Here is a 26,293-nt window from a genome sequence, read left to right on the forward strand (position 1 = left end):
AATAATTTTTTTACTATTTACGTTTTCATGAAAATTGGCACACATAATCTTCTCGCGTAATCAAACCAAATGGCATTTTTAAAAAGAGCGGTCCATGAATTCGTTTTCAAGTTAGATAAGTTTGAATGATAAAAATCAGTCGAAAATTGAATCTTTTCCCGATAAGTCATAGTTTGACGTCGCGAAAATAACAATTCACGTTAGCAACGTCATTACCTCCCCTGTAACTGTATCGTATGCCCGTAAGTTGCCCCAATACAGTGATGGGGGAACTTCTCACCAATCCTCCCATAAAAACCGTTTCATATTGCCTATATAATTAGTTTTAAATTTTCTGTGTTGTATTTTGTAATGTGATTTTGAATATTTGTTTGTATGACACTTTGACATCAGGGCTTTTGATTTGTATTGCATCCTTAGTATCTGACGTCTATTCAAATACACATACTTACTAGTACATGTTACATTAGATGAAGGTGACCAGGTTCCTTCGGAATTTGTAATGTCACATGTAATTGAAGAACTGTTGTCAGGAGACAGTTGGTAACCATTGTTACAAGAAAACATGCACGATGTTCCAAATATACGATTTGAAGTATCACAATCAACCTTCCCATTTTCAAGATACAAACTTTGCAAGCAGTAAAGGACTGTAATAATAAAATTAGTTAAAAAAGAAAACTTATAAACAACTGAACACGCACTGATTGCAGACTTTTATATTAGAAATCTTAATTTTACAAAGTTTAATAGTAATTTCTTATATCGCTGATTAAAAACAACACGAAAGAAAAAAGTAGGTAAATATTAAAGGAATAAGTTTAGTTGCATCAGTAGTTTGACTTTTGTCAGAGGCGGATTTTAGGGTCGAGTGGCCTGCCTCCCTTTATGTTTCTACATAGATGGTTAATGCATACACTAAAACATGTCCTATTCATCACATTGCCTATTTTACTGCTTGTGTGCCGCTCAACTCCTATCGTTATCGAAAAGGAATACCAGATTGCATGTTTAAGGTACTTCACCGTCCTACATCCATAAAACCTGATTGATACGATATTGCCAAGAATGTAAAATTTGCATTTAACACCCTCAACCGATCAGTTAATCGAGTAAAATGTAAACGTATAAATGTTAAAACAGTGCCCCTGAAGATAAGTTTTTCTTCAGTTGTATATTTAAACAAATTGATTTAAGATGTCTTTGGTAGCACTTTGCTAAAATGTGTGTAAAATTATACTTTATATCTTGATTCTATCTTGATTTTAAAAAATAAAAAAGAGATCTTCAATGCAATTGAATTATCTGGTAGTGCATAAATAAGTGGGTTTTTTTAAAATCATTGTTGATAACATATGGAAATCCTTTCCAAATCAAACTAATAAATATTAACCAGAAAATACCAGTTTTGGTTGGGTTCATTTTGTTCATTTATTAGTTCTCTATCTTATGTTTTGTGTAATGTAGTTTGTCTGTTGGTCTTTTCGCCTCTTTTTGAACCTTCTATATATGTATAAAAAAAATCAGTGAAACAGGAGACATTCTAAATTTTGCACATCTTTATATGATCTTAATCTCCGATATTCATACAAGATTGACCTAGGGTAGGGATGGGCACGATTACTGACAAATGTAATAATCGATTACATGAAGGATTTTTGTGTAATCGATCGATTAAAAATCGATTACTGAGATTTTTGTTTGTATTCGATTGCAATCGATTACTTTATCACATGTAATTACATTACCTTTCGACTACTGTCAACTACTTGACAAAATTTAAAAATTATGTCTATATAGTAAGCTAAACACAATTATCAGTTTATTGTGCTGCTTAATGTTTATATACAGTAACTAAAGTGGAAATTTAGAACTTTACCAAAAAATCATTTAAAGAATTGTTTCAAAATCATACAGAATCTCTTACTGAAAATCAGGAATATTCAAAAAATCTTAGAATTTTGACTTTCAACATGAATGAGAGTCGATATTGCATTGCATTTATCGCTTATTTATATCAAAGGCAAAGGTTTCTTAAATAATTTTGCTTTTATACTGACTTCAGTTTTGTTTGTACAGGTATATTTTAACATAGTTAATTACAATGTTGGAAGTTTTCTCTGAAAAAAATATTACAAAGTTGAATAATTGATCAGTTCAGCTAATTTTTAAGATCAAAATTTATAATTATAATGACATGAATTACCTAATCCTTTTGTTTAGATAACCACCCTAGTTACAGGTTATAAATCTGTCAACGGAGTTCAATTTATAACCTGGAGCAAAATAATGTAAATCTCCTTCTTAAATAGACATGATTGAAATGAAAACAAAGTCTGTATCTTATTGATTAGAAGACTTTGATCATTTGATTAGTAAAGACAAGAAGTGTGTTTAGAATTTTTTATTCTCTTATAAAATTATAAAAAAATATATATTTATAGTATCAAAATGGGATACATGTATCTATTTCAAAAAAGAATTTCAATGCATAGCCATAGATTTATTTTCAAATAGATTTCCAACTCTTATTGAAAAATATGCTTTAAGGAATTTTATTACAAATTAACTTACTAGTACATAACCCTTATTGTAAATTATACTTGAAGGGATTTAAAAACAAATAAGGCCGTGTTCACATTGACCTAAACTCGGTGTTGTGTTAGTGTAACTCACACTTAAACTAAACAAAATTACGTTCCCATTGATAAAACGCAATGTTTACATGTAGTTTAAATCATGTTTTGTCTACATGCAGTCGATAGTCAACGTAGGCCTTGTGTACGTTAAGTGTACAATAAACTAGGCATTCAGAACTTTAATTTTCCCATGTATATTTAAAGAAGAAACTATTTTTAAATAAAATTGATACTTATAACAATTATTGATAAAGTTCTTTATAGAAATATTTGTCTAAACTTGATATATTTATTTGTTATAAAAACACTTTACGTAGCTTTATAAACACCTTTTCAAGACTCATCCATCATCATTGCCGAACACATAATTCATTTGAAAGGTCTTCCCGAATCGACTGAACGTAAACAGAAATATTTGCCACTGGTCTTCACTCAAACAACGATTCACTCATAAATGCATTACTGAAAAAGGGTGACGTAAATTGTTTTGTTTGTCTAGTATCACAGATCCATTAAAATACAATAGGAAATAAAACAAAAAAACATTACCCCCTCCCTTAGCCAAATACTTCTTGAAAAAATACAAATTTGAAACAAACGTTTTTTAATGCGTAATCGAGACATCTTTTGTATCTTTAACTATTGCAAATCATCCTAATGACTTTCCTAAAGGAGCAACCAATTAACTTAAAAAAAAGGGGAGGGGGGTTCTGAGTCAAAAAAAAAATCTCGCGCGAACGTTTTTATTGAGTTTTTTTCGATGGTACAAATCAAATGATTTTTTTATCAATATTTAGCACCATAATGTTTGAGGAAACTTTTGATTCAGAATATTTTTTTTTAATTAAATCATCTGTATGACCCGGTTTTTTTTTCTTAATCAAACTGCGGAGCAAAATCCGTGAAAAATCCACCCCCCTTTTTTAAAGTCAAATGGACGTTCCCTGACTGCTAGAAAAGTTGCCCTAAAATTTGAATTCGGTTCTACGTGATGAACATTTAAATGACATATAGTTAATTACAAGTGCGAACAAATCTTATGTACAGGTAACTAAACAAGGTGTTTCGATGTGAACAAATTAAATGTGAAACTAGTGTACATGACATTAAACAAATTGTAAACATGTTTACTGTACACGGCGTTTGGTGTGACCACGGCCTAAGTTTACTACTTTCATGTAGAACAGAACCTAAACTATTTTATTTGAACTATAAAGTGAAAAGTAAAATCACAAAAATACTGAACTTCTAACTTCTGATGAATACATACATACTTTCCTTTAAAATAGGTTATTTTTATTAAACTATTTCACTAAAGTAATCGAAATGTAATCGAAAGTAACCTATGTTTACATCACTATTTTTTGCTGTAATTGATTAAATTACGATTACATGTAATCGAAAATGTGCTCGATTACAGATTACTGTCGATTACTGGGAGAAATTCAATCAATTACAATCGATTACGATTACAGATTACGATTACCCCATCTCTGACCTAGGGTATAGAAATATGTTCATCTGTACTGGATGAAGAAATATGCAGAAATAAGAGCAATACATCTGATGTAAACTCTATACATTTGAGTATTCGAAAGGTAGAATATGTGTGTTTGCAAATGATTGATATATAGATGATGTACACTGACCAGAAACTTTAAATCTAATGCTACATGTGTCTTTGTTTCCCACGTCATCTGATCCTGTGTACGTGACGACATGATTACCACTTCCAAAAGCAGATCCTGATGAATTACCCGATCTGGTGATCCTATGAAAGCATAAATAATCTTTAGTATATAATGATGGTGAAGAGTTCATTAGAGTATATACGACAACACTAATTCAATCAAAAATGAAGTAAAACAACAAAATTAAAACTGTAAGGCGTATTTGTAGTATACGAACATATATCTGGATAAACTTAATTACTTTTATGCTAACATACAGTTAAAACCATATCTCTTTCAAGATATGCACATATAAAATGCTACATAAAACATATTGACATATAACGTATTGTTTGTTTAACGTGAGTACTCAATTTATACCTATATTTGCATTGCTTTCAATGTTAAATATTTTGTTATAATTAGGCCGTTAGATTTTTAAACCGAATTATTTAATACTTTCTATATAGGGGCTTTTTATAGCCGACTATACAACATGGATTGTTCTCTTTGTTGAAGGCCGTATGTATAAGATTTACTACAATTATTTACACCAACTTCATCTGATTTTGTGTGGATGTATGTCTCATTTGCATTAATACCACATCTTCTTTGCATAGTGATTGTTTTGTTTTGTACTTATTTAGTAGATGTGTCTTTATTTCATTAAATACATGAACAAGATTAAGTTCCAAAAATTGAATATATAATATATACTGAATCATATGAAAGTGGGTTTGAATCGACCTCCAACCGATCTAAGATTTTGAAATGAGGAGTACCTAGATCGTGCACATATTTAACTTCACATCCACAAAAATTGAATAACTGATGTTTTGTTTAATTCTCTACATTCATTGGTTTTATCAATTTGACAATAGTTTTTACTTTTAATACGTTTTGTATGAAATTGATGTCTGTGACATATTCTAATTTCTTATTTGAGAGTAGACTTTTTTTAGACGTTGAATGCAACGTTGACGTAATTAGTTCTTTGTATGCTGGATACTTACTGATTAATGTTGTGACCGTTTTGAATATATCTAAGAATATTTCGCTCTGCATGTTGAAAGACGTGCATAATAATAAATGAAAAAAAGGTGTTGAGTCTCTTAGAAACCCTATAATATATATGTGTCTTTTTGTGTATGTGCAAAAATTTTGGTACTGCTATGTTACATGTAGCTACATATAGTTGATGTTAAAACATTATTTTATGCATAATCAAAAGAAATCATAATTTCACAGTGTGTTTGAATCAATAATCATGAACTTCAACTAAACTCTAAATTATTTTGAATGTATTGAATTTGAATTTAATTCGTTTAAATTTTGAATAACTCACTCAACACTTTTGCCTTCGGGATCAGTAGCTGTTGGTTCATCCCATGTAATAACCATGGTATCTTTCAATCGGCTGGTCAGGAATGTATCAGCAACATCTGGACAGGTTATAGTTGGTGGTTTGTTCACTAAAATACAAAACAATGTTTTCCTATAGTAAAGGACTAAAATTACAAACACTAGAGGATGATAATGGTGTGAGCTATCACAGATTGTCGCACTGTTCTTTTTGTAACCGATATATGTTTAAGGAGTCAGGGGCGTAGCTGCCGTTAGGCACTTTAGGCACGTGCCTACACATAATTTTTTTCACAAATATTCTTTTTTTTTTTATTAAAAAAAAAAATAAACAACGTTATATGTAGATGAACTCCAGTGAAGTTGTCACAACTCTAATTATCGAATATCATGTGTACACTAGTCTCTCGTCCTTAGTGAATGAAATATTGGATAGAATTGAATGTGTTTTATGTGTGTACCTTAAATAGAATCTATAAACTAGAACTTTGGTTCAGATCATTTCAATTCTATCAATAAAAACTTGAATGAACCTCAACTTAGACACATGGATTTTTAATTAGTTGTTGTTAGTTTTCAACTAGCTTTCCACTTTGTCTTCGCCCGACTTGCCAATGTTGGTCGTCCGTTTGGCTGTGCAGGATGTATAAATACGTAGTCACGTCTGGTCAGAATGGGGACATTTGATTTTATGCCTAGTTGTAGAGAAAATGCCACTCTTTGAGGAGTTCGTAGTTGGTCTACTGAAATGCAAAGTTTCTGCTCCTATCCAATAATCCCTCATTTTCCAATGCATGGCATTTTCAAATTTCCAGACCTTCGTCCTGTACAACACCTATTAAAGGACTAAGCTCCCTGTTGTGTTTATTGTAAATAATCAATTTGTTTTTGTTCTAAACTTGCATAAATATTTTACACTCAAAATCAATCTATCAACTAGCTTCCAGTAGTTTTGAGTACTCTCAGATCTACGTGTAATGACCACAATTATTCAAATTCCTAAGCAGGTAGGGATTTTACAGAAATGCGGGATATAAAGAAATACGGATTTCTTGAATTTTGTTACGTTAGTATGAAAAGAACAGAACTTTTGCATTAGGCATCGACTATGTGTGTTTGTGTGGCTAGGGTGAAGGTTTAAGAATCAAAAGATTGATGGTTGATGTCTTTCCAGCCGAAAGGATAGTGTTAATATATAGTAATATTAGTGTTTACGTGCACGTGCCTATTTTTTTTGACGAAGGATCGTCAATATGTACTAGCAATTAAGTTAAACGTATATATCGATCATAACGGAATAGATTTGAAAATACCAAACAGGGTGTACTGCTTAATTAAAGGGATACGCAGATCTATGCTGGACAGTACATATTGTAAATAATTTTTTTTTAATATTTGATTTATTTAATTCACCATTCAGATGTTATGGTAAATTATTCATAATTCTTCGAACTTTTCATCATGTATTTTATAATTATGATTAAATAACCAGAAAATTTAATATTTTTGTGCATAAAATTTTGCAGCCAAAACGCTGAAATCCGTTTTCCGTCGGGGGGCTGTGCCCCCCCCCCCCCCTGAACCCCCTAACTGCTGATTTGTGCCTACAGACCCCCTGCAGATTTGTGCCTACAGTTGAATGAATACCTCGCTACGCCCCTGGGAGTGGTGAATAAAAAGTTCCATTACAACCAATTACTATAGGACTTGAGCAGATCAAGCGGCGGATTCCCAAAAAAATGTTGTTTTACCATTTGAGTCCCAAAAAAGACAGGTGAATATACCAAGAATAATGCAAATTATATTACGTTGAAGAAAAGGAGACGTTATTGTGTTACCATTAAAAAAAGAGATGAAAACACAAAAAAAAACAGTTTTGGGTGGGGGGAACGGAAAGGAAACTGTAAGCTTGGGTCACACATTCACGTTTTTCACTGCCGTCCTTGACAGGACCATTCCCGATTAAAATTTGTCAAAAGATCCTGTGAATCGTTGTTTGATTTGTAAAAAGAAATATTTAATCACGACAACAATCAGATATTGTTCAGGAGGCGTCGATATTCAACCGTTTCCAAGCGAATTTGTCCCGATAATCCCGTTCTCAATCCGCATCTAATCCGATTTGTATTTTTCACATCGTAAAATTCGACCGAGTCTGTCACGACTGCGTCCCGATTCTAACGAATGTAATCCGACAGAGATCAGACAGTGACCATGCAGACAGTAAACTGACGCTGACGAAAGTTATCTGTTCGAAAACTGTATGCATACTCGGGATGATCATGTACTGTCGGAACATAATCCTATAACAGTCCGCTCTATCATGTTGCAAACGGCTTTATTGTCGTATTGTATTCTGTAATTGTCGGCACTCTGACTTGGGTATCATTGACGAATTTTTTATTAATAATGAGACTGTTCCGGAAAGGTTTCGGCAAAGACGGTTCACAATCGACAAGATCTGGATGCAATCTGGAGTCAATCGGCAGAAAAACAGCAATGAAAAATTTCCCCAGATCATTCCAGTTCCACCGGACACCGTCCAGAAAACACTGAATATTGTTAGGATTTTGATCCGATACAGCAGAATCTGTCACGTTTGACAAAATCGGCTGAGTTACCCCGAATGTTACGGGACGCACCTAACTGTCGGGGTGCTTAGCCGAACTATCCGGACCATTCCCGACCCGTAGGAATCTGTTACGAACTAAAACGACTGCGTTCAGGCAATGAAAGGAAATTCCAGATAATTGAGGATAGTAATCAAACTTTTTCACTTTTTGTGTCTTATCGCTGTTTGATCTCAAACGGGAGCAATAATCGGCAATGTGTGAACACCACATTAAGAGTTAGGAACACGAAAACCATAACAACAAGGGGGAAACTCAGTTGATCCATGGTCAGCTTGGTTAGTAATTCCTGCTCCACTTCTTGCACCGAATAACACTAGTTTTATGACAAAAAAGGGAAAACGTCAAATTCACATCTAAAATGATTGATTATTTGAAGATTTTAACACAACAACAAAAAATGTTTGCTTTATAATTTACACATACGTTTAAAACAGAACAACTATCGTGCAATATATCGTTTAAAGAACGAATTATGTTTTTATGCATAAGTTTTAAATTCCAATGATGCGCCATCTACCGGTAGACAATAGTAACGCCTATTTCAACTGTATCGGTTTATTTTACCAATGGCACACTTGAACTCTCTTTAATGTCGAGGTGTAAATATCGTTTTGTGTGGACAAATATCATCGTGTAGACGTCACATGCGGGGTGTCGGCTATGTTTGACATGGGATTGTGGTTTTGAAGCGAAGATAAAAACTATCAAGGCAAGTTCAAGTATCAAAATTGTTTTTTTTCAGAATAATGTTGACCAACTTATGTATTGCACGGAAATCGTTTAGAAAAGGTGCGTTATCGTCTTCGGGTCCACTTAAAGCTGTCATTTGTTGATATAGATGCCGATAATAATTTCTATCGAGAGAGTATTCGAAATCTTTTGGGAGTGAGTGCTTTTTTCGACGTGAACACGTGCTTTGTATTGGAAACTGTTGAAGAATTTTATGGATTTTAACTGTTGATGGCTTCGGGCAAATCTTATACGGAGGCCTACTCTGTGATTTTGCTCCATGTTTGAGTGCATTGAGCAAAAGTCGTGAAGGAATAAAAAAAAACATATTTATGTATAAAACAAAATACTTTAAGTCTTTTTTTCACTATTTCTAAAATTAAAAAGCACACATCTTATGAGACTAAAAACGGGCAAAATGAAATACACGAAGTCTGTTATTTGTTTTCATAAAAGAGTAGGCGCGTTTAATTTATAAAGTATTAGATAAAGGCCGAAATATATGCATTTTTTTTTTAATAAATGCTTTTACCCCTTGAGGCAAAAAATCTGACACCCCGAGCGATACATTTTAATTTTGATGAACAATACTTTTAAAACAAATAAAATGTATCTAAGAAACTACGATTTGGTAAGATTCTTTGATTGGAATTTATTTCTATATAAATCATACGGGAAACCATCGTCAAAATTAGTATTTTTTTATCCTGAAACTTGCATATAAAACCTCAAAATCTGCAAGACGGAACGGAAAACTAGAGAGAGATGTTTGAGAAACAAGATCACTGTAAACGCCTGCTTCTGCTTGCTGGAAATACATTATGATTCGGTTCCTTCCGCGCAATACATTATTTGGTACTGACAATTCTCAAAAATGAAATTTTGATACTTGATCGTTTTTTACTGCTTCAAAGCCGCCACTCCGTGTCAAACATATCCGACACCCCGCATGTAGTGTTCTAAACGGTGAATATAGTATTTACAAAATGTGGGAAGCAGAAACCAAAAATATACGTTGACATTGCAAAATTTGCGCAGAAAACATATCCAGGAACTCTTATTAGTTGATATATAAAGAAATTATAAATTGTCACTAAATATCGTCTAATGTTTTGGGAATGAATATGTGTTGAACATTCAACACGAGGCAATTGTTTATTTACATTTTCCACATTCACATGTGATCTTTAATGGCGCTTTTTAATTAGATGCAGCCAGTTAAACCTGCGACCAATGAAAATCATTACTTCGGGGATTAGCAATCCTATCTTAATCCGCCAAGGGTGAAGAGGAGGAGAGTGTATCGTAACACTTTGCTAGCGAAGATGGTGTAGTATAGGATATATTTTCATTCATCATATTCACACATATGGTAGCATTAAAGAACATTTGTTTGATTTTTATTTGAAAATCTACAGACCATTCATTCTTTAACATATAAGCGGGGGGTTCGGATAGCTATCAAACCAAGTTCAACCCATATTTTTTCACAAAATATTCTGTACCAATTCAGGAATATGGCAGTTGTTATCTAAAGTCCGTCTCTGTGTAGCTGTTTTCCTCTTATAGTTGATGTGTTTCCCTCGGTTCTAGTTTGTGACCATAATTTGTTTTTGCTTAAGCGAATTATGACTATAAAATAGCTGTATACTTCTGTTGCCTTAATTTAACTACGTGAATGTTTTGATTACGTAAAATAAGTTATTTTGCTTCAAAGTTATTTGGAACTGATTTTATAATAAAATAGTGTATGATTACATAATAACCAAGGTTTTATCGAGTTACATGAATTTATAAGTAAAAGCAAACTGTGTCATGAAGTTAATTAAAATACAGTACTGGTTAATAAATATCATCCTTTATCAATGACCTCAATATTACAAATTTAAAATTGATTTTCGAAATGTTTATTCTTATGTGTACCTGACGACGTATTTTCCAGACATGTGTTTTATGTGCACGGAAAGCAGTATGATATGTTTTATTACCTGAATTACTACTGCCACCTGAACTACTTGTGCCGCCGCCTCGACAAAAGAAACCACATATAAATGCTGCGATGCCGGTTGCAACTGATATGATAGAAAGGAAAGCTCCGAAAAATCGTTTCGTTATGACATGATGCTCGCCCGTTCCTGCAAAGAACAAAATGGAATGTTATTTTTATTCAATTATATTCTTAAATATAGCTGATTCATTCCAATGTATAAAAAAATCAAAATATTATATCAATATAATTTAAACTTGATGTGTACCGTTAATATGTGAATTGTCATTCATTTCCCCACTGCATCGAGACGTTATAATGAAAATTAAAGTAACACGATTAAATAATATGTTTTCCAATATTGAACATATTGGATGGTACTAAATCTAAAGTTACAATTTGATTTGTGTCGATGCTTCAAACATGCAAGGGTATTAATCATACCAAATTGCAAAACCGAAACAATTCTATGTTTTACAGTGGCAACAATTTTTTAACATACGCACAGGGACAAACTTAAAACGGGCCAACGTTCTGAAGTATATAAAAGCTTGTACAATTTCACTGAGTGGCATATGAAACGAGCCATATTTTCAATATTTGTGATTTCGAATTCTGTTGCTCGAAAAGTGAAAACAAACTTTTCGTACATTAACTGAAAGGCATTCACTACGATTAGGACCATCAAATAGTGAAGTTTCTTTTGTGTTTAAATTTAATAAAAGGGTAATATTAAAATTAAAAGTCGCGTTACATGAAGGCAATTTAGCTCAACTTTGTACCATAATCTCAACAACATAGCTGATATATTATCGTCGTGCAAGACAGTTGTGTGATGTCATTATGGTTCGTATGTTTCATTCGTCTTTAGTTTGGTTGCCACATGTGATCAACATGTTCAGTAAGTCCAAAAGAAAAGAACATCACGCTTGAAAAGTAAAACCAAGTGAGCTACCAGGAAGAACCTTATCGTTGACTAATTCGGACCACAAGTATCCTTTTGCCAGATAGTTTTTGTCTCGCTTTACGGAATCATAAAGCGAGACATGGGTATGCTGTTTCCGGCGTCAGCGGCGTCAATAATGTATTAGTTTGTGACTAGGTCTAGTTTGTGGTGAACCACAAGTGGTAGGTCAATCATATTTGGTATGCTGTTGTATAAGCATTGGCATATCTCATTTTCGAATAAATTATTTGGCCCTGCCCCCGCAGCCATGGTGTATTGACTTTGCAAATTTAGCTTAGTTAACATGTTTTAGTTTGTAATTAGGTCAGTTCAAGAAGAACTATTAGTTCTAGGCCAATGTTTATTGATGTTCAGTAGTATAAGCATTAGTACATCTCTTTTCAATGGAGAATAGTTGATCTAGTCCCCTCAGTCATGGTCTATCGATTTTGAAACTTTTGATTAGTTTGAATGTATTTGTTTGTGGTTAGATTAGATTAAGATGAACTGATAATGTAAATTCAATGATGTCTGGTATAAAAAAAAATGACATTTGAAAGTGTTGTTTCGTGGATATTATATAGCTCCACATCCTCTGCATGGTTCATTGACTTTGAAACTTTTACATAGTTTACAAGTTAATGTTTCTGTTTAGGTTTGTTTAAAGGGTACAACTTATAAGTCAATGATATTTGGTAAGCAGTTGTATTAGCATTGGCAGAGCACATTCACAAGGATATTATTTAGCCATGTACCTTCAGTCATGGTTCATTGACTTTGAATATTTGTCTAACGTATGTAACATGTTAAGTATTGCTATTTTAGTTTCAACATTTGCATAAACTTACAAAAAAGCGAGACATATCTCTGTGATAACAGTTTTTATATACATGGTCACACGAACATCGGTAGGTTTTTAATATCAATTCGATGATCAATAAGATGTTGCTTAGTCCTAAAATATGCCCGAGTGCTGACGTTGTATTACAATGCTTTGATTATTATATTTTATAAACTTTTATACGACGAGTATATGAGTAATGAATATGGCAGTTTATGTACCTTTAGATGTAATGAATACCATTTATATGGAAGGGGTTATAATATTGTAATTTTAATGATTGATTATTGTATATTTGAACTGACAATGATATGATAATCCTCACTCACCTCTGTGCATGTGATTTATCGCAATTAGCATTCTACGTTCGCAAACGTAGTTGACAACAACTCTTTCCGATCGAGAATTATCGGTATCCATAAAGGAGCACTTCGTCCCTTCCAAAACCACGTTATTCAGTGGTTGGACCTCACATCTGAGAAGTTCACGATCAGTTGGGAGACTACAAACATTTGTGTTGTCTCTTTCATTTTGAAATTTATTTATCTAAATGATAAAAAGAAAATGAATAGATCTTTCAGGACAAATCGTATGAATAATTACATTGATTTTTTTTCACAAATCTAATAAAAAGTGCTACTTTTCAAGCTCCGAATCCTTCAAAATTGCCAAAATTTGCCTAGATTATTCGTGAAAAAGCACTTTATTGTTCATGAAAATAAATCTATGAGATAGAATTTTGAAATAAAATATTAGGAAATAGGTTTTATAATATGTTTAAGAAAATACAAAGAATTTGTATTCTTGCTACAAGTGAAAATTTATAATTTCCCTATCAAGCCAGTATAATTTTGTTATTAAAAGAATGATCTCCCCTTAAATTGCTAAGTTGAAAATTAATTATGAAAAACATTTATTTGGCATTTGTTTAAACATATAAGTAAATGAAACAGATCACTAAGTTTTCTTTATATAAATAAACAGTCTAACCAATAAGGTGCAAATCTATCTACAAATTTTCAGAATTGGGCAAAGAATTCGACGGATTGTGTACTGTAATTGGGCAATCCAAGATGGCGGTATACATTGAATCTTCCTTTAGCATACGAATCTACATGCAGAGTTATGTAACATATCTTTTGATTTGTCCAGTTGTTCACTAAATGTTTGTTTTGCTGATGTATTTTTCAATGAGATTATCGAGATGTTTTTTTTTGTCAGACATACCATAATTTCATAAAATTTGTATGATGTATTGATATTTCACCGCAGGTGTATTCATTTGTGGCGTGATTGTCGCTTAGTACACCCAAACCGGTGGTGAAGAGCCGTTATAAACTTGCGTTGAGGTGAGAGTTTTGCAAACTCGTTGAACACTATGACTTTAAAATAAAGAATAACGAATTTATTTTTCGCAATGCGGATAATATAAATCTTATTACCTTTTTCTGCGTTTTATGTAACATGTAATAATTATTTCATACTCAGGATGATGTTGTCATGGTAACACTTCTAAAATATACTTACTACATCTTCGAGTATATTGCCTACAACCAGTGGAACTATCAACAGAAATATCCAAGCAGACTGTTTCATGTTTATCGCTAAAATTCTGAAAAAAATAATTATGTTCTCATATATATCTATATCATGAACTGGGGAAAATCTACTGTGTTAATAATATGTGACATATGAAACGCAATGGATGATACAGATTATAATGGGAGCAACATGCAAGTTGTCTAATTTCATAAATTAAAAAAAATCAAAATGTATCGTTTAAGCACTTGAAAACCAAAAAACTTTAAATTAAGTCTCAGATTATTTTTTTTTTTAGATAAACATGTTGAAAAATTATTATTTCATTTTCATAATACCAGTTCTGCAGATCAATGAAAATTCATTTAGTATCATTTAACTTGAGAACCAAAGATGATCGACGATGTAGAAATTGGTTTGTAATTCATACGGTGTTATAAATATCTTAACAATCACTGATTAAATATATGAATTAATGAAACATAACATAACGTTTGATGTTTCATTTTTCTTTTTGTTCAGTAACCAAAGTACAACTATGCATGTTTCTTCCTAGTACAACTATGTATGTCTGTTCTTAGTCTCTTCTTGTTGTTGGGATGTACAAGTACCCGTCCACGTACACTTGTATTTTTGTCCATCTGATGAGTTAAGCCTTTTTTAACTGATTTTTATAGTTCGTTCTTTTGTTGTACTGTTATGCCACTGTCCTAGGTTAGGTGGAGGATTGGGATCCTGCTTACATGTTTAATCCCGCCATATTATGTATATATGTGCCTGTTCCAAATCAGGAGTCTGTAATTCAGTGGTTGTCGTTTGTTTATGTGTTACATATTTGTTTTTCGTTCATTTTCTTATGTAGATAGGCCGTTACTTTTCTCGTTTGAATCGTTTAATATTGTCATTTCGGGCCTTTTATAGCTGACTATGCGGTATGGTTTTTGCACATTGTTGAAGGCCGTACCGTGACATATAGTTGTTAATTTTTGTTTCATTTTGGTCTCTTGTGGAGAGTTGTCTCTTTGGCAATCATACCACGTTTTCTTTTTTGTATGTTAAGGAATAAACTTATCATAGATACCAGGATTGATTGAAATTTAGTCGTTTCGTCTACAAAAGAGGGACGAAAGATACCAAAGGGACAGTCAAACTCATAAATCCAAAACAAACTGACAACGCCATGGCTAAAAATGAAAAAGCTTTATCAGTGAAACTCGAAACGCAATGGTGTATATTTAAGGCCAAATAAAATACGAAGTTGAAGAGCATTGAATACCATAAATTCTTAAAAGATTTGCCAAAAACAGTTAAAGTAATCTATCCTTAAGATAAAAAAAAGAAAACACCATGTTCAGAGAGAAGAAAAAAAAAGAATTCCAAATGCATTGAACACTCGAGATTAATATTGCACACAACATTGAGATTATGGCACCCTTGTAATGATATCAAAATGTTTTAAAACATCTAGAATTTTGATAATTATTCGTAATCGGTTATAAATTTAAATGAAAAGAATAAAAATGAAGCTCTGAACCATAAGCGAACATAACAGCATAGTAATAATAAACATATATAATAATAGTAAAAATGATAATAAATCTGATCAGATCAAATGTTCATGAAGGTACAAATAAAATAACAAGTATAGCTTTTGTTATACTTGTATGACTTTGTGAAAATTTATAATAATAGTAATTTCCGATATTAATCATTTTATTATTATTATTATTATTATTATTATTATTATTATTATTATCATTATTATTATTATTATTATTATTATTATTATTATTATTATTATTATTATTATTATTTAAAAAATGAAAATAATGATTACATTTTTCAAATTTAAAAAAATAATTATGGTGTAACATACCTCCTATATTTATCTGTCCTTCTTACAAGTTGAGTATATCTTAATAGATTTGGATTAGACTTCTTAATTCCCTAAAATTTAAATAGTATATGGTTTAATTGGAACCAACAAAGTATTCTTCTGGATAGTTTCATATGTTTTTGAATACTTATACTATTTGAACATTGAAAATAACCAATTCGTGGAAGTAGAAAAGGAAGTTATTGAATACGCATGACGCCATACCTTTAACTAGTTCAATTGTTGCATTCATATTATTTATAAGTTGTCCTTAATAAAGTGTATAAGTTGTGATTACTATTATATACGAAACTATAGCATGTGAAGTAAACAAATCATTTTTCTAAAAACGTTCAACTGGTTGTCAGGTGATAAAAAAACATAGTTTGGTTATTCTTATTCAAACATGTATATGCTATTATACTAAGATTGCAAAGTGCTTTCACAGACAGATTAAATAAAATTCTGTCGGTAGCCTGTCAAAACTTATTATTCAATTACAACTGTGCCAATTCTTATTGTCTACAATTTCAAAATATAATAAAGATGATATGTTTTATGCATGTAATATCAATTTCATGTCAATTGTTTTCTGTCATATGCAGCTGCAATTACAGCGGCGCAAAAGACGTTTGGTTTTATTTAGTTAACACTTAAAAAAGAACATCATGTATGCATTGTATATCTGCTGTGTCAACATATTATTATAGATCAGTGCCTGATAAATAAACTTTTTGAATTCGGTTTTGTTAATCCCACCCTGCCTGAGTCTTTTATCAGAACGTTTTTTCGCTACTGTTTGTATACTATATTTTCTATTATTTCAAAATATAACAACGTTTGATTGTAAACGTTATATATAAAGGCAACAATAGTATACCGCTGTTCAAAACTCGTAAATCCATGGACAAAAAAACAAAATCGGGGTAACAAACTAAAACTGAGGGAAACACACAGAAACGGACCAAGCATTACACAAAAATATATATGTTGCATTCTTGTTAGTTTTCTTGTTAGATATGGATATTGAACGTCAGACAGACAGAACAGACAAGTTCAACTTCAGGTTAATATACAAAGCAATACCTTGAACAAGGTCTGAACAAGTTAAAATGAGTTTAACACTGTTGAACGAAATTCAAAATCGACAGTTGTACAAAAGTAAGGTAAAAACACAAAAAAAACCTTTTATTGATAGGTTTGGATATGTACAATTTGAAAGTAAATGTTCCGTATTAAAGTCATATGGAACGAGTTTCTTGACATTTTTTACATATCTATATCGTATTATCAACAAAGATATGGCAATCAGTGGCTGTTGATCGCAAGCTAATTAACTTTCGATTTGGTTGCCGATTTTTACCGGATCGTGATAATGACAAACAGTTTAAACAACGGACGAGGAAAGCATGGCAGATAAGTGAATTGAAAGAGGCATGCCATAAGTCTTTATGTTTCCCGTGCGTTCCCAATTGTTGATAACTATTCATTAACAGTTGTTAAATGATTTGTTTTAAAATAAGTCCTTTAAGAAACTGGTAGTCTTATGTACCTTCAAAAGCACGTGTTTGCATTCTTTTATCACAGTTTTCCCCTCGCACTTACATGAGCTGTGTGGTTGAAGAAGTTTTAACAAGAGGTTTCGTAGTAATGGTCAATGCATACGAGAAAGGAAGTCAATAGTCAAATATTGGTACAGGGAATAATATTATAGTTGAAATTGGTTTTTTTTCTTTTGATGTTTTATATGACTCAAAACCATCTAGGATACATAACAAAAGATCACACATTTGATCTATAGATGCACTATCATAGCATAATGTAAAGCAAAAAACAATGATTGGTTTCGTTTCCTTATTCATTTCACTGTTAAATATTGTTTGTCCTATAACTCCGAGAATTTCATCACATTTTGTGCTGTAATGTTTGTCTTTCCGTACGGTTTCGTATTTATCTATGTATTAAGAAAACCAAGATGGTTTCAAAACGAAAGATTTTGAAAACAGAGAAAACTGTGCACGTTATAATCATTATGACTTAATCTGATTACATTACGAATATTAAACCAAAACCGAAAATGAGGCGTTAGTATTTTAATTCCGTCACGGACCCGCAATGTCGCGGATTTGTACTAGTTTGTTTATAATCGTTTTACTCAAAGACTGGTATTCTGTCATCATTTAAAATTTTGTCAGCGGTTGCATATATTTATATCTTCTTTTTGTCCATAGATCAGGTCGACAATGAAAGTGTCTGTTATAGGAAAGGAAGGGACGAAATCGTATAAAATTGAAAGTATACAATACATTTCTAATATAATTGGGCTACATGAATACACGACGTTTTGTTTAACTGATGGAAATGGTAAAACATCTGTATATAGTGTTTATTGCGTCTATTGGTGGAGTTGTTGCAATCAAAGATATACGTACGTCTACAACATATGTGAGTATGTGTGTATATTTCCTAAACGATTATATTCATAGAGCATATTTGGTGACAGAAATGCTTTCACCTGGAAGATTTCCAATATTGCAGAAAAGTATGAAAAGACATATTCAAAAATAGTTTTTTAATTCGAAATTGTTAGTTTAATTTTTCTCAAGAAGGAAGTTTTTGAATAATGCTCAATAACCCTACATAATGTGCCAATACTTTTTTTTAAACTATTATACAGTCTTATGACATTCTTTTTTGTTAACAAAACAACGATGAGATGGTCTTTAAAACTAGTTCAAAACATTCTTTTGTTATATCAAAAACACTCTCAATGTGAATGTCGTATATCTAAATATATCTCTTATTATTATCAATAACCAAAGTACAAGTAAATAATCTTACGGAGTATGAAATACAAATACAAATATAAGAAAGAGACATAAAGTCAATACAAAAGAATTTCTATGCGATAATTAATTATTTTGATAAATGTGCACATTTTATTAAACTCAACGGATTGTTGCTCTTTGTAAGACATACTAATTTATAAATGATAGGTCTGCTTACGAAACAGTGATTTAATCGGTGCCAAAATCACATTAAAAACACAAAAAGCAAATAAATATAGCTAGTACAGTATATATATATACAATGTATATGATCTTACATCGGAGAATATATACAATCCTTCAATTTAAATTATTTTTTTCTATTCATTCACCGTGATATGATGATAACTGGAAATCTATAGTTAATAAAAAGTAAAGGTGCTAAAATACTGAACTCAGAGGAAAATTCAAAAACGTAAAGTCCCTAATCAAATGACAAAATCAAAGGCTCAAACACATCAAACGAATTGACAACAACTGTCATATTCCTGACTGGATACAGTCATTTTCTCATGTATAAATGGTGGATTAAACCTGGCTTTTATAGCTAGCTTAACATCTTTCATGTATGATAGTCGTATGAAATTCCATTATATGAACAACGATGTGTGAACAAAACAAACAGACATAATACAAAATTAGAGGTACAGCAGTCAACGTTGTGTTATTATCTTTATCCCTATAAAACAAACAGATATATAAACAAACATTTACCATGACACGATAACACAATGACTAGATTTATTATTACAGAGTAACGTCTTATGCAAGAAAAAAACACAAAAAGGCATACAGACAAAAAACGTTAGCAATAACGTAAGACAATTATACAGAAATTATCACTGCTTTGCTTTTGTTGATTGCATTACTACTAACATGAATAAGTCGGTATTCAAAAGAGTAAGATGAATTTCTTGATCACTGTTTTTTCTTTGTGTACTCTTGTAGACTTACAAATGTACCTAGAAATATTGTTTAGGCACTTTTAAAAAAAATGAAAATAAAAAGTTCTACATTTCCGAGTCCGAAGCGTTTTCCTGAATTTACCTCCAGCAGGAACGCCGATAGCTGAATATTTGAAAGCCAAGGATGTAGAAAAACCTAACAAGTTGAAGAACTTTAAACCCAAAACGACCTAAAACTAGAGACTTCCCAGAGCCTGTGTTGCTCACCTGATTCTATTTTGGTTTTGGAAATCATGTAAAAGTTGATTTAAATCATAACAGGTACCCTAAAAATGAATGAGTCCAAATTTGTTTTATATTTGCCTCCTAATTAATCAAAAGTAGAAGAAGAATCTTACATTCAGTGAAATTGTAGAAGACAAGTCAATGCCAGTTCAGGTCAGCACCTCAAAAGAAACATCCATACCCTGTTTTGTTGTAAACCATTTATCGGTTTTCTAGAAGAATACATTTGTATATATTTCCCATGTAGTCCTTTGTTCAACTAAGTCCCCTGTTGGCAGTCGTCTTGGTTGATGAATTTGCTACAAAATGACAACACTTGGTCAGCACCTCATAAGGAACATTCATGCCATGTTGATTTCATTAAGTTAGTGGTTCTTCAAAAGAAACCTTTTGTATGTATTTCAAATAAGGTCCTTTGTTAAACAAAGTTCAACGCCGACAGCCATCATGGATGATTGATTAGCTACACAGTAACAATACTTAGCCAGGATCACATTTGGAACATTCATTGTTGAAATTTTTTCCATTCAGTGGTTTTCTAAAAAAAATAGTGTTTGTAATTCTTACAACATCCTTATTTAAACTAAGTCCCTGCTGTCGGCCATCGTGACTGATTGATCACATTCAAAGTTAAAACAACTGGTCAGCACCTCATAAGGAACATTTCTGGCATGTTTTATTTCATTCGATTCTGGGTTTTTTTGTACGTAGTCGTTATAGTGTCATATGTTAAATTAAGTGCCTTTCTGGCGGCCATCTTACATGATGGATTGAATTCAAAGTATCAACACTTGGTCAGCATCTCATAAGGGGACATTCATGTCATTGATTTCATTCCATTCAGTGGTTCTCTTAAAGAAGACATTTGTATGTATTGTCCATAAGGTCCTATTACAAACACAGTCTAGTGCTGGCGACCATCCTGGATGTATGATCGCCTACAAAGTCAAAACACTTGGTCGGCACCTCATAAGGGACATTTGTGCCATGTTTTATTCCATTCCATTTAGTGGTTCTTTCAAAGAAGACATTTTTATGTTTTTGTCATAGTGTCCTGTGTTAAACTAAGTCCCACTTTGGCTGCTATCTTGAGCAATGGATCGACTTTAAAGTAACAACACTTGGTCGGCACCTCATAAGGAACATGCATGCCATGTGTGGTTGTATTCCATTCAGTGGTTCTTTAAATGAAGACATTTGTATGCATTGTCCATATGGTCCTATGCTAAACGAAGTCCCCACTGGTGACAACTTGGACTATAAATCGGCTTCACAGAAACACCACTTGAAAGCATCTCAATGATGATGGGAGTAGTTTATAACGACCTTGACATGTATTGTCGGTAGGTTTCTCATAAGGAATACTTATGTCATGCTTTATTTCATTCCATTTAGTGGTTCTCTAAAAGAAGACATTTTGTCACCATCTTACGGTGTTTATATATCTCAACTTGTACGATTCGCTCGTGTATGTAACAGTGTTTTAGATTTTAAAGAGAGAAATTTATGTATTACTGAAAAATTATAACATCAGGGTTTTCGATATCACAAACTAGTCAAAACATTTACTAAATTTTATCATCGGTATCATTCGTAAATATAGCTCAACATGCAGACTTCTTATAAGTTCAGGTATTTCACATCCAATTTTTTATGGAAATATTCTTTATAAAGCACAAAGGTGTCAGTATTCACCTCAGAAACTAACAAAACCTTTGAATAGACTTATTAAGAAGGGATATAGTTACGATACTGTCGTCAGGTCATTAAAGATTGCATATTTTGGCGTTAATATTGATTCAATTATAGGGTCTTTGCGTCGGAACTAAACAAATTTATTCAAAATCCAGTTGTTGACATGACACGGGTTATGTTCTTCTCATATATGCTATGATGGTATGATACTAAACCCCTAACGGGAAGGATTGTACCTGATGTTCATATGATGAGAGCATAATCTTTCAGTCAGTTTAATTGAAGTCTGGAGCTGGCATGTCAGTTAACTGCTAGTCTGTTGTTATTTATGTATTATTGTCATTTTGTTTTTTTTTTCTTTGGTTACATCTTCTGACATCAGACTCGGACTTCTCTTGAACTGAATTTTAATGTGCGTATTGTTATGCGTTTACTTTTCTACATTGGCTAGAGGTATAGGGGGAGGGTTGAGATCTCACAAACATGTTTAACCCCGCTGCATTTTTGCGCCTATCCCAAGTCAGGAGCCTCTGGCCTTTGTTAGTCTTGTATTATTTTTATTTTAGTTTCTTGTGTACAATTTGGAAATTAGTATGACGTTCATTATCACTGAACTAGTATATATTTGTTTAGGGGCCAGCTGAAGGACGCCTCCGGGTGCGGGAATTTCTCGCTACATTGAAGACCTGTTGGTGACCTTCTGCTGTTGTGTTTTTTTCTACGGTCGGGTTGTTGTCTCTTTGACACATTCCCCATTTCCATTCTCAATTTTATTTGTATGTATTTCCCATACGGTCCTATGTCAAACGAAGTCCTTCCGCTGGCAGCCATTTTAGATGATGGATCAGCTACAAAGTAACAACACTTAGTCAGCACCTCATGAAGATCATTCATTTCGTTGTTGGTTTCATTCCATTCAGTGATTCTCTAGAACCATATTCAATAGTGTTGAAATCCTATAAAGTTATGTGTTTGAGCTATTGATTTTTCATCGGATTTTTACCATACCAAGTAAAAAAGTTGAAAAATAACAAAACATCATGTAATTATGTGAAAACATTATGAAGTGATATTATCAAAACCATAGCATATGTAAAGACAAAATATAATCACGTAATAATGAAACCACATAAAGTCATGGATCAGACACTACGACTCTCTTGTTGACGTTCTAACAAAAATTTGCATAAATACCAAAATATTGAGATGGGATATAATACAACCTACGATGAGATTATGTTTATATGAGGGTGTTGATATGGTTTACAGAATAGAAAAAAATGGTCAATAAAGGATATAAATAAAGAAGTTTCTGTAGATTTTACTTTTTACAGTGAATACTTCATCTGTTGATTTATACTGTGAACGTTTTGTGAATTGTTTATTATACTTACCTATTGAAAGACGTGCTTAATGTCTAATACTAGCAATAGGAAATACAAATTGTTAAGCCCTTCAGAAAACTTGTAAAATTTCGCTGACTTTTTTGCTAAATAGTTGCAATTTGGTACTGTGACGTTAAATGGCTTCGACTTGAATACGGAGTAATTTTATAAATTCGGTACTTGTATTTAATTACGAATATTGTGTTATTGAAATGAGTTCCAATTAAGACATATATTTCCATCAAGCTCTGATTCCTTTGCTGCATGGCTTTGATTTCACTTTGTGTCCTTTTTAGTTTTATCAAGTCCTCAATTTTTGAATATGTGTTTGATTTTTGATTTTTTCTTTGTCGAAATACTTATCTTGTTCAGACCAGCTGGTACTGTTAATGTAACTACTACCACTAGATAGATACCCCTGATAGTAGATTGTTAGTCCATGAAAGTACCAGCAGCCCTGTAGCCCGTACTTCGGCACTGGCATATAAATACGGATATTGTGCTATTGAAATTTGCTGTGAAATTGCGAATCTGGTGCAGAAAATTATGTTCAATTAATGCAATAAAAAAGAAAAAAAGTCATTCCTTCGTTTTACATAAAATTAAGAAAAAATTATATGCTAATAGTTTTCGTGTATGTCTGAAAATATGAATTCTCGATAATTCAGTAAAATGCAGTCAAACAAAATTACTGAGCCCCCAGATAAAATAGACAACGGGAAGTCCATAAAAACTGACATAATCGAACTTTGGACTTTAACAAACATACAGAACGAATGGAAAACAACTTTCATATTCCTAACTTGGTTTAGGCATTTTTCGAAGTTAAACCTGGTTTAATAGCTATCTAAACCTCCCATTGTTATGACAATTGTCTCTGGCTTTTACTTTATAACTTACTATCAGTTATGATGATTATAAAAAAAACTGTGAATCGATTTGCTGGTCTCTAGTATAGTATAATAAAAAGGGTATGGATTTTTTAGTTATTCATTTTTTACGACACTGAAGTAAATCAAACCATTGATCATCCAAAACCAAAGTAACGGTGCCTCTAAAGCTCATCTTCATCCTAATGATATAATAGTACGGCCTTCAAATGTACACATCTTAAGACTATTTATTTCCTGTTTACCATGATGGATGCTCACAACTTAGAATGTCTGATGGTGCAACTGTAATCAATATACACAGTCATAAGAGGGATGAAGATATGGGTAATGTTGGATATACCATTATCATTGCTTGTGAATCACATGTCAGGAATTTTGTTTGATAATTTAAAAATGAAAGTAAAAACCAATGTTCACTACGTTTAACTTATAATTGATTTAAGTATTGTCAACAGTATCTTCAATATGGAGAATATGAGTACAAAATTCATCAGTTTTAAAAGTATTGACCATACAACATTTTAACAGTTTCCGTTTTGAAATATTTTTTTGTGATATAAGTTGCATGCTGATAGATAGAGAATCCTCACTAACAAAGAAGTTCGTACAATTTAACGCCAACCGAATACATATTACAAATGCATATGTTCAGATTGGGTTGATTGTACCAAGTCAGGAATATGACAGTTCTTATCCATTCGTTTTTTATTGATTTTGCCATGTGATTAGGGACTTTCCGATTTGATTTTCCTCTGAGTTCAGTATTTTTGTGATTTTACCTTTTAGACTGATATTGAAAGGGTTAAAAAGTAGAAATATTGTTAATCGATTCTATAAAAACAACTTTTTTTTAAGTTCAGCCAGAATAATTGAAGATTTATTCAAATTTAAACGTACATATAGTTATAGATATTCAGTCAAGTCGTAAGTTAAGACAGTAGTTTTATGGTACTTTTTTTTATAAATTTCCTGTTTACAAAACATTGATTTTTTCGAAAAACTAAGGATTTTCTTATCCCAGGCATGTTAATGTCTGTGTCATTTTGGTCTCTTGTGAACAGTTGTCTCATTGACAATCATACCACATCTTCTTTTTTATATAATTTACCTTAGCCGTATTTGGCCCAACTTTTTTGGAATTTTGGGTCCTCAATGCTTTTCAACTTTGTACTTGTTTGGCTTTATTTTATAACTATTTTGATCTGAGCGCCACTGATGAGTCCTATGTAGACGAAACGCGCGTCTGGCGTATTAAATGATAGTCCTGGTACCTTTGATACTATTTACCGGTGTTCAAATCTAGTTAATCGAAGAAGACAAGAAAATCAAGGTTGCAAACGAAAACTAAGCGAATCGCATAAACCCTTAAAAAAAAGGTCGAAAGATACCAGAGTGACAGCCAAACTCATAGATTGAAAATAAACTGACAACGCTATCACTGAAGAATAAAAAACAGACAAATAGTAGTAAAAATGACACAACATACAAAACTAAAGACTAAGCAACACGAACCCAATAAAAAAAACTGGAGGTGATCTCAGGTGCTACGGAAGGGTAAGCAGATTCTGCTCCACATGTGGCACCCGTCGTGTTGCTTATGTTATTACAAATCCGGTAAATAATCTAATTCGATAGGTCACATTCGTGAAAATGGAAGGGTATTGTAGTTACAACATAAGGAACATGAGCAACACCAGGTGCGTCTACAGGAAAACTCTGTAGCTGACAATGCAGCACCCGTCATGAGAATACATACTCAGTCAAACATGTAACAATCGGTAAAATTGAATAAAAGAAGACTACTAGTATACCGGTATCTCATAGTTAAAGATTGCAAAATCACGACAAAACAGATACAATTAGAGTGAAATCAGGCTGCACTGAATAATCATAAAAAGAAGTAGTGAGACCTTGTATATTGAATTGTTAGACATCTGCTACTTAACCGTTAAAAACCGTCGCACGATTGTAAAATGACATCTAGTAAGTAGTGAAAACGGCATTATAATCATATAAAACAGGTAAAAACGTTTAGTGTTCGTACTAATATACTCCAGGTGACCCATAAAAAGAGAACGTA

The 26,293-nt window shown here is 32.3% G+C and overlaps 1 protein-coding gene across 2 annotated transcripts in view; it reads right to left on the reverse strand.

Moving 5' to 3' along the window:
• Positions 1 to 16,343, reverse strand: part of LOC143063704 (uncharacterized) — a 40,259-nt gene extending 23,916 nt beyond the window's left edge. For both annotated transcript variants that reach the window (XM_076236021.1, XM_076236020.1), the window contains exons 1-7: positions 16,223 to 16,343; positions 14,335 to 14,419; positions 13,137 to 13,353; positions 11,022 to 11,168; positions 5,655 to 5,781; positions 4,289 to 4,410; positions 453 to 650 (exon numbers count right to left, since the gene is read on the reverse strand). In XM_076236021.1, the coding sequence (XP_076092136.1) occupies positions 453 to 650; positions 4,289 to 4,410; positions 5,655 to 5,781; positions 11,022 to 11,168; positions 13,137 to 13,353; positions 14,335 to 14,403 (880 nt within the window). In that variant the 5' untranslated portion in view covers positions 14,404 to 14,419; positions 16,223 to 16,343. The remainder of the gene's footprint in view (positions 1 to 452; positions 651 to 4,288; positions 4,411 to 5,654; positions 5,782 to 11,021; positions 11,169 to 13,136; positions 13,354 to 14,334; positions 14,420 to 16,222) is intronic.
• Between the last annotated feature and the right edge of the window lie 9,950 nt (positions 16,344 to 26,293).

This window comes from Mytilus galloprovincialis, chromosome 2 (genome assembly GCF_965363235.1).
Source record: "Mytilus galloprovincialis chromosome 2, xbMytGall1.hap1.1, whole genome shotgun sequence".
Lineage (NCBI taxonomy): Eukaryota > Metazoa > Mollusca > Bivalvia > Mytilida > Mytilidae > Mytilus > Mytilus galloprovincialis.